Raw genomic sequence first — 10,000 nt, forward strand, 5'->3', positions numbered from 1 at the left:
TTATAATGATTATTATCACTACAAAAACAACTACTACCACTACTACTACTATTTTCATCATCATCGTCATTCTTCTTCTTAGTCTCCTTCTTCTTCTTCTTCTTTCATTGTAAACAAACTGATAAGAGACAAAATCCCACATGAGGCCTCACACTTCCTATCCCGACCCCTTGACAGGACCCCAACGAGGGGTGTGAGGCCTCTCCGGGGGCCTTGCATGGGGGGTTCGTCTGCTCTTTCTTCTTATTTCGTTGCCATTGTAAACAAACTGATAAGAGACAAAATCCCACGTGAGGCCTCACACTTTGTATCCGACCCCCTTGACAGGACCCCAACAAGTGGTTTGGGGCCTTGCTGGGGGCCTTGTCAGGGGGTGGTCGTCTTCTGTTTCTTCTCATTTCGTTATCATTGTAAACAAACTGATAAGAGGAAAAAATCCCACGTGAGGCCTCACACTTCCTATCTGACCCCCTTGACAGGACCCCAACAAGCGGTTCGGGGCCTCTCTGGGGGCCTTGTCAGGGGGCCGGGTGGGGATCACGGGCATGTGCACCACCAACCTGAAGAACGCCGTCACCATCGCTGTGCGATACTCCGCCGCGAGGCGGCAGTTCGGGCCCGGAGACGAAGAGATTCCTGTACTGGAATACCAGCTGCAGGTGATAGTTTGTGGGGGTTTTGGGGGGTTGTGGGGTTTTTTTTTTGTTTGTTTGTTTGTGTGTGTGTGTGTGTGTTGGGTCTGTGTGTGTGTGTGTGTTGAGTGTGTGTGTGTGTGTGTGTGTGATGGACTGATTTGCTACTGTGTGTGTGTGTGTGTGTGTGTGCTGGATTGATTTGCTACTCTGTGTGTGTGTGTGTTGGGTGTGTGTGTGTGTGTGTGTGTGTTGGATGTGTGTGTGTGTGTGTGTGTGCTGGATTGATTTGCTACTCTGTGTATGTGGGTGTGTGTCTGGAATACCAGCTGCAGGTGATAGTTTGTAGGGGTTTTGGGGGTTGTGGTTTTTTGTTGTTTGTTTGTTTGTTTGTGTGTGTGTGTGTGTGTTGGATTGATTTGCTACTCTGTGTGTGTGTGTGTGTGTTGTGTGTGTGTGTGTGTGTGTGTGTGCTGGATTGATTTGCTACTCTGTGTGTGTGTGTTGGGTGTGTGTGTGTTGGGTGTGTGTGTGTGTGTGTGTGTGTGTGTGTGTGTGTGTGTGTGTTGGATTGATTTGCTACTCTGTGTGTGTGTGTGTTTGTTGGGTGTGTGTGTGTGTGTGTGTGTGTGTGTGTGTTGGATTGATTTGCTACTCTCTGTGTGTGTGTTGGGTGTGTGTGTGTTGGGTGTGTGTGTGTGTGTGTGTGTGTGTGTGTGTATGTGTCTGCTGGATTGATTTGCTACTGTGTGTATGTGTGTGTGTGTGTGTGTGTGTTATTTTTTTTTAGTGGGTTATATATGTATGAAAAAAAGAAGGAGAAGGAACTGTCTTAATTGTAAAGCGCTTTGAGCAGAATTCCGTGATTAGGCACTATAGAAATAAACATTTATTGTTATCATCATTATTATTATTATAATATATATATATATATATATATATATATATATATATATATATATTGTGTGTGTGTGTGTGTGTGTGTGCAGCAATGGCGCCTCTTGCCCTACGTGGCTGCCGCCTACGCCATGGAGGTCTTCTCCCTGTCGTTCTTCATGGACTTTGTGTCCCTCCGGGTGGGGCTGATGGTGGGAGAGAAGGGAGAAAGACAGGTGAGCGCTTTGTTCAAAGAAAGGTTCCCCCCCTCCCCCTCCCCCACCCCCCATTCTTTGTTCAAAGAAAGGTCCCCCCCTCCCCCATCCCCCCCCCCCTTCTTTGTTCAAAGAAATGTCCCCCCCCCCCCTACCCCACCCCCCGTGCTTTGTTCAAAGAAAGATTCCCCCCCCCTCCCACATCTCTCCCCCCCCCCCATTCTTTGTTCAAAGAAAGGTCCCCCCCCCCTACCCCACCCCCCATTCTTTGTTCAAAGAAAGGTCCCCCCCCCCCACCCCACCCCCCCATTCTTTGTTCAAAGAAAGCCCCATCTCCCCCCCCCCCTTCTTTGTTCAAAGAAAGGTCCCCCCCCCCCCCCATCTCCCCCCCCCAATTCTTTGTTCAAAGAAAGGTCCCCCCCCTACCCTACCCCACCCCCCGTGCTTTGTTCAAAGAAAGATTCCCACATCTCCCCCCCCACACTCCCCCATTCTTTGTTCAAAGAAAGGTCCCCCCCCACCCCACCCCCCGTGCTTTGTTCAAAGAAAGATCCCCCCCCCCCCACATCTCCCCCCCCCACTCCCCCATTCTTTGTTCAAAGAAAGGTCCCCCCCTACCCAACCCCAACCCCCGTGCTTTGTTCAAAGAAAGATTCCCCCCCCTCCCACATCTCCCCCCACCCCTCCCCCATTCTTTATTCAAAGAAAGGTCCCCCCCCCCCCGCCCCCCCCGGGACCCCTCCCCCACCCCAAATGAATTAAGTGAAAGGGCTGATGTCCTCAGTCGGCCTAGTCGTATTTGCCCAAATGAGGTTAGGATAATGTGTCATGAACTGTGTGTTTTATGGGTTTGGTTTTTGTGTGTGTCTGTATGCATAGATGTGACAGTTATGTGTTGATACGGTTGGAACATTTGTATGGCTTGGCAGTCCTGTTGTGGCCCTCTGCGGTGGTCCGCTGGGCTATGAGCTACAATAAACAACAACAATAAACACACCAAAGGGAGGCTGAGCTCTCTCAAGACAGCCAGTCTTCGCCTGTTCCTCCTCCCCTCCCCACCCCACCCCACGCACACACACACACACACCCCCAACAGAGAAGCCCCATGCAGAGAAATCTGTTGTGACACGAAAGAGTATACAACACAACACAACACAACACAACACAACACAATACCATTCAACACAATACAACACAATACCATACAATACAATATAATACAATACAACACAATACCATACCATACAATACGATACAATACAATACAGTACAATACAATACAATGCAATACAATACAATACAATTCAATGCAATACAACACAGTACAATACAATCCAATCCAATACAACACAACACAATACAATACAACACAACACAATCCCTGTCCAGGCTGACCTGGGCAGAGAGATCCACGCCATCTCCTGTGCCTCCAAGCCGCTGTCCAATACAACACAATACCATACAATACAACACAATACCATACCATACCATACAATACAATACAGTACAATACCATACAATACAATACCATACCATACAATACAATACCATGCAACATAACACAACACAGCACAACACAACACAACACAATACAATACCGTTCAACACAATACAACACAACACAATACAATACAACACAACACAATACAATACAATACAATACAATACAATACAATGCAATGCAATACAATACCATACAATACAATACCATACCATACAATACCATACCATACCATACAATACAATACAATACAATACCATACCATACCAAATACAATACCATACAATACAGCACCATACCATACCATGCAACACAACACAACACAGCACAACACAACACAACACAATACAATACCATTCAACACAATACAACACAACACAATACAATACAACACAACACAATACAACACAATCCCTGTGCAGGCTGACCTGGGCAGAGAGATTCACGCCATCTCCTGTACCTCCAAGCCTCTGTCCAATACAATACAACACAGTACAATACAGTACCATACCATACCATACAATACAATACAATACAATACAATACCATACCATACAATACCATACCATACCATACCATACCATGCAACACAACACAACACAATACCATTCAACACAATACAACACAACACAACACAATACAATACCATTCAACACAATACAACACAACACAACACAATACAATACCATTCAACACAATACAACACAACACAACACAATCCCTGTGCAGGCTGACCTGGGCAGAGAGATCCACGCCATCTCCTGTGCCTCCAAGCCGCTGTCCAATACAATACAATACAATACAATGCAATACAATGCAATACAATACCATACAATACCATACCATACAATACAATACCATACAATACCATACAATACCATACCATACAATACAATACCATACCATACAATACCATACCATACCATACCATACCATGCAACACAACACAACACAACACAGCACAACACAACACAACACAATACAATACCGTTCAACACAATACAACACAACACAATACAATACAACACAACACAATACAACACAGCACAACACAACACAACACAATACAATACAATACAACACAATACAATACAACACAATTCCTGTGCAGGCTGACCTGGGCAGAGAGATCCACGTCATCTCCTGCGCCTCCAAGCCGCTGTCCAATACAAACAATACAATACAATGCAATACAATACAATGCAATACAATACAATGCAATACAATACAATACAATACAATGTAATACAATACAATACCATACAATACCATACAATACCATACAATACAATACCATGCAACATAACACAACACAGCACAACACAACACAACACAATACAATACCGTTCAACACAATACAACACAACACAATACAATACAACACAACACAATACAATACAATGCAATACAATACAATACAATGCAATGCAATACAATACCATACAATACAATACCATACCATACAATACAATACCATACAATACAATACCATACCATACCATACCATACCATACCATACCATACCATACCATACCATACCATACCATGCAACACAACACAACACAGCACAACACAACACAACACAATACAATACCATTCAACACAATACAACACAACACAATACAATACAACACAACACAATACAACACAATCCCTGTGCAGGCTGACCAGGGCAGAGAGATTCACGCTATCTCCTGTGCCTCCAAGCCGCTGTCCAATACAATGCAATACAATACAATACAATACAATACCATACAATACCATACCATACCATACCATACCATACCATACCATACCATAGCATACCATACCATGCAACACAACACAACACAGCACAACACAACACAACACAATACAATACCATTCAACACAATACAACACAACACAACACAATACAATACAACACAACACAATCCCTGTGCAGGCTGACCAGGGCAGAGAGATTCACGCTATCTCCTGTGCCTCCAAGCCGCTGTCCAATACAAACAATACAATACAATGCAATACAATACAATGCAGTACAATACAATACCATACAATACAATACAATACAATACAATCCCTGTGCAGGCTGACCTGGGCAGAGAGATTCACGCCATCTCCTGTACCTCCAAGCCTCTGTCCAATACAATACAACACAGTACAATACAGTACCATACCATACCATACCATACCATACTATACCATACCATGCAACACAACACAACACAATACAATACAGTACAATACAATACCATACCATACTATACCATACAATACAATACCATACCATACCATACAATAAAATACAACACAATACCATACCATACCATACCATACCATACCATGCAACACAATACAATACAATACAATACAATTCAATGCAATACAACACAGTACAATACAATACAATACAACACAACACAATACAATATAATACAACAGCGAATCTGATCCCTGTGCAGGCTGACCTGTGCAGAGAGATCCACGCTATCTCCAAGCCTCTGTCCAGTACAAACAATACAATACAATACAATACAATACAATACAATCCCTGTGCAGGCTGACCTGGGCAGAGAGATCCACGCCATCTCCTGCGCCTCCAAGCCGCTGTCCAGTTGGACCGCCCGCGATGCCATACAGGAGTGTCGTGAGGCCTGTGGGGGTCACGGCTACTTCAAAGGTACAGAATGCAGAACACCGTGCAGAAAACAGAGTATTAACTCACTCAGTACGGCCAATCCTCTCTTCTCCTCTGCACAGTCCCCTCGGATGTCCAGTGGGTGTCTGAATGACCCAACCTTTAGCTTCCGTCGTCAGAATTGTGGTATTCTTTGTCAACATTCACCTCTTCAGTATAACAGCCTTCTGCTTGCAATATTTTGATGATGGTAATTGGGGTGAAACGCTGTTAACGTCGTCTCTTTCGCCGTTCGTATGGAGAGAGTTAACGTTATTGTCTCCAACAAGAGAAAGTGATTTGTGGTATTTTGCTATTTCAAAGGTACAGAACAGAATACAGAATACAGAATATGTTATTGTCTCCAGCAAGAGAAAGTGATTTGTGGTATTTTGCTGTTTCAAAGGAACAGAAGAGAATACGGAATACAGAATATGTTATTGTCTCCAGCAAGAGAAAGTGATTTGTGGTATTTGCTGTTTCAAAGGAACAGAAGAGAATACGGAATACAGAATATGTTATTGTCTCCAGCAAGAGAAAGTGATTTGTGGTATTTGCTGTTTCAAAGGTACAGAACAGAATACAGAATACTGAATGTGTTAATACCTCCAGAAAGAGAGACTTATTATTTTGGTGTTTGCTGTTTCAAGGGTTAGAACAAAATGAATAATACAGATTATGTTATTATCTCCAATAATTGACATTAATTTGTGTTGGCGTTCGCTTCTTCAAAAGGTACTGAATAGAATGCAGAAAACAGAATACGTCATTACCTTCATGAAGAGAGACTACTGTTTTGGCGTTTTGCTATTTCAAAGCTACAGAATAGAGAGCAGAGTACAAAGTATGTTATCATCTCCTAAAAAGAGAAATCAGTTTGCGGCAGAATAGAGAGTATGTTATTAGCCCCCCAAAAAGAGAGACTGATGTTTTGGCGTATACTATTTCAAGGGCCAGAACAGAATACAGAAGGCAGAATACATTATTACCTAAAAAAAGAGAGACTAATTAGCAGTGTCCGCTACTTCAGAGGTGCAGAAGAGAAATTTGTGTGTGTGTGTGTGTGATTCATTACTTCAAAGGTACAGTATAGAATGCAGAATATAGAATATGTTATCGTCTCTAAAAAGAGAAATTTAATCGTTGGCGCTCCCTATTTCAAAGGTACAAACAGAATACAGAGTCCATTATTACCTCTTAAAAGAGAGACTAATCTATGGCGTTTACTTCATCAAAAGGTACAAACAGAATGCAGACTACATTATTTCCTGATAAAATGAGAGACAAATTTGTGAGGTCTGCTGCTGCAAAGGTGCAGAAGAGAAATTGATTTGTGGTAATTTTTGGCTTTGGCTGTTTCAAAGGTGCAGAATAGAATGCAGAATACAGAATACATTATTGCCTCCAAAAAGAGAAACTAATTTTTGGTGTTCGCTGTTTTAAGGGTCAGAGTAGAATTATCTGAACACAGAATATATTATCTCCAATAAGATAAATCATTTTTTGGCATTCTCTACTGCAAAGGTACAGAATGCAATGCAGAAAACAGAATGCGTTATTATCTCGAAAAAGAAAAAAATAATTCGTGGCATTTGTTTCTTAAAAGGTACAGAATACAATGCAGAATCTATCTATCTATGATGATAGATAGATAGATAGATTAACAAATAGTAAAGAGTGGTAACTCTCTCCATTCAAAAGGTACACAACTTCAAGTCAGTGCTGCTTACGCTACCGATTTAGCTAGCACACAGGTAAATAAAAGGTACATTGGAACAGATAGATAGATAGATAAATAGATATAGATAGATAGATAGATAGATAGATAGATGTTCATTGTTCAAAGCTATTTGTTGATTGTGGTATGCTTCTTATTGTGTTCACTTGACTGATATTACTCTTTACTGTTTTTTCCTTTTCTTGGGGGGGGGAGGATGGGGGTTCATTGTTTGCTCTGTTTATTTATTAATTTATTTTTTAATTTGCTTGTTTATTTACTTATGTTTAAAGCAAGGGGGTAGAGGAGGTGTAGGGTAATGTGTGTGGTGTGTGTGTGTGTTGGGACTCATGTACGTTTATGTGTATTTGACTGTGCTTTCATATCTGTGAAACTGCATGTTTGGTGCATATCTGTTATGCATGTGTGGGTGTATGTGTGAATGTGTGTCTTCATGTTTTACATTTATTTGCTTATTTATCATCATTGTTGTCTTATTTATATTTTTATTCATTATTATTATTATTATTATTATTGTTACTACTACCTTTCTTATATTGTATTTATTTATTTATTTACTTATTTATTCACTTTTTTTCCCCCCTCATGGCCTGACTAAGCGCGTTGGGTTACGCTGCTGGTCAGGCATCTGCTTGGCAGATGTGGTGTAGCGTATATGGATTTGTCCGAACTAGTTACGCCTCCTTGAGCTACTGAAACTGAAACTGAAACTAAAGCAATTTGTTGATCGTGATATATACACCACAGTGAATCGTCTGGGAGAGCTGCGCAACGACCATGACCCCAACCTGACCTACGAGGGAGACAACAACGTCATTCTGCAGCAGACCTCCAATTATCTCCTCTCCTTCGTGGAGACCATCCGGCAGAAACCTGGTAGGGTGGTGTGTGTGTGTGTGTGTGCGTGCATGTGTGTGTGTGTGCATGCGTGCGTGCGTGTGTGTGCGTGCATTCATGCGTGCGTGCGTGTGTGTGTGTGTGTGTGTGTGTGTGTTCTTTTGTTTAACGTCTATCCATAGTATTGGTTTTTATCACTACGTTCCCTGTAACTCTCTTTCCAATCTGCAAATTTGCATTGCAAAAAAAAAAAAAGAAAAAAGAAAAGAAAAGAAAAAAAAGAAAGAAATTATGAACTGAATAAAACAAACTAATTGGACAACCAGTAACATTACAACACTAAACTTATGGGGCTTCAAATGAAATTCTGGTATATATATATATATATATATATATATATATATATATATAATTGTATACCTATCATAATGGATTTTTACCACAGAATTTTGCCAGAGGACAAGGGAGAAGACTTACGTTGCTGTGGGTTCTTTTTCAGTGTGTCAAGCGCATGCAGCAACACGGGACCTCGGTTTATCGTCACATGCGAATGACTAGATGCTCGCAGGGTTTGATTTTCCAGTTAAACTTTGGAGTTAGAGGATGGATCTTCTTCTTCTGCGTTCACTCGTATGCGCACGAGTGGGCTTTTACGTGTATGACCGTTTTTACCCCGCCATGTAGGCAGCCATACTCTTTTTTCTTTACCTCTCAGTCGATCCTGTCTTTCCTTTCTCTGTTGGGGATCGGATTTTCACTGGGTGCCTAAGTGCGGGTAGCTTTTAGAGACGTTTGACTGGCTAAGAGCGGACCGGGCAAGACGGGTCGTCTTTTCACTGTTAGCCGCATGAAATTTGGCCAAGCAGAGCAAACCAATAGACCTAGTTTGCATCATTTTGACATGGTAAGTATGGAGTATAATACAAGCATGGAGTATAATACAAACTCCTCCTATGAAGTCCGTTGTGTTGTTTCAATACGAACCAAAGCCTGTGACTGGGACCATCGTTTCTAATATATCTTTTTTTTTTTTGCTGCCCCATCATCTGCACCGTTTCAGTGGCATTACTCCCACGCCGCTCATTTAGATTCCCCCATACACGGCCACACCCGGGTTTGTCCGTCGCAGTTCCAGCGTCGGCAGTCCACAGGGAACCATCGATGTTAGGTCGCCAGGAGGCCACACACCAGAGGAGACCCTGCACTGCTGCTGAGTCACTTCGGTGGTGTTCAGTGGTGCCTGTTACGTTTTAACGTACTTAGGACACCACCTACTAAGCTCCCTACTAACGACAATAATGGCTTAGTTGCGGAGCCAGACTGAGTGAGCGTCCCTCCCAGAGTGGAGACCGCCACCACGTCCCTCAAACAACAGCCCCCCCCCCGCCCCCCCCATGAATCTACGGACACTGAAGACATTGACAGGACTCACCCCAGGCACGGAAGTGGAGGGGCATCGAAACTGAGGTCACCATGAGAGCAGGGCATGAAAGGCCACAGACTTTGAGACTATTTTGTTTGTATTGATGATATATTTCTAAT

The 10,000-nt window shown here is 42.4% G+C and overlaps 1 protein-coding gene across 1 annotated transcript in view; it reads left to right on the forward strand.

The window, feature by feature from the left end:
- The window catches only part of LOC143288395 (peroxisomal acyl-coenzyme A oxidase 3-like), a 37,529-nt gene that overhangs the window by 15,176 nt on the left and 12,353 nt on the right, over nt 1-10,000 (forward strand). Inside the window, 4 exon segments of the mRNA XM_076596814.1 lie at nt 480-659; nt 1,622-1,744; nt 5,766-5,886; nt 8,369-8,497. Coding sequence (XP_076452929.1) covers nt 480-659; nt 1,622-1,744; nt 5,766-5,886; nt 8,369-8,497 — 553 coding nt within the window.

Source organism: Babylonia areolata, chromosome 12, assembly GCF_041734735.1.
Source record: "Babylonia areolata isolate BAREFJ2019XMU chromosome 12, ASM4173473v1, whole genome shotgun sequence".
NCBI lineage: Eukaryota > Metazoa > Mollusca > Gastropoda > Neogastropoda > Buccinidae > Babylonia > Babylonia areolata.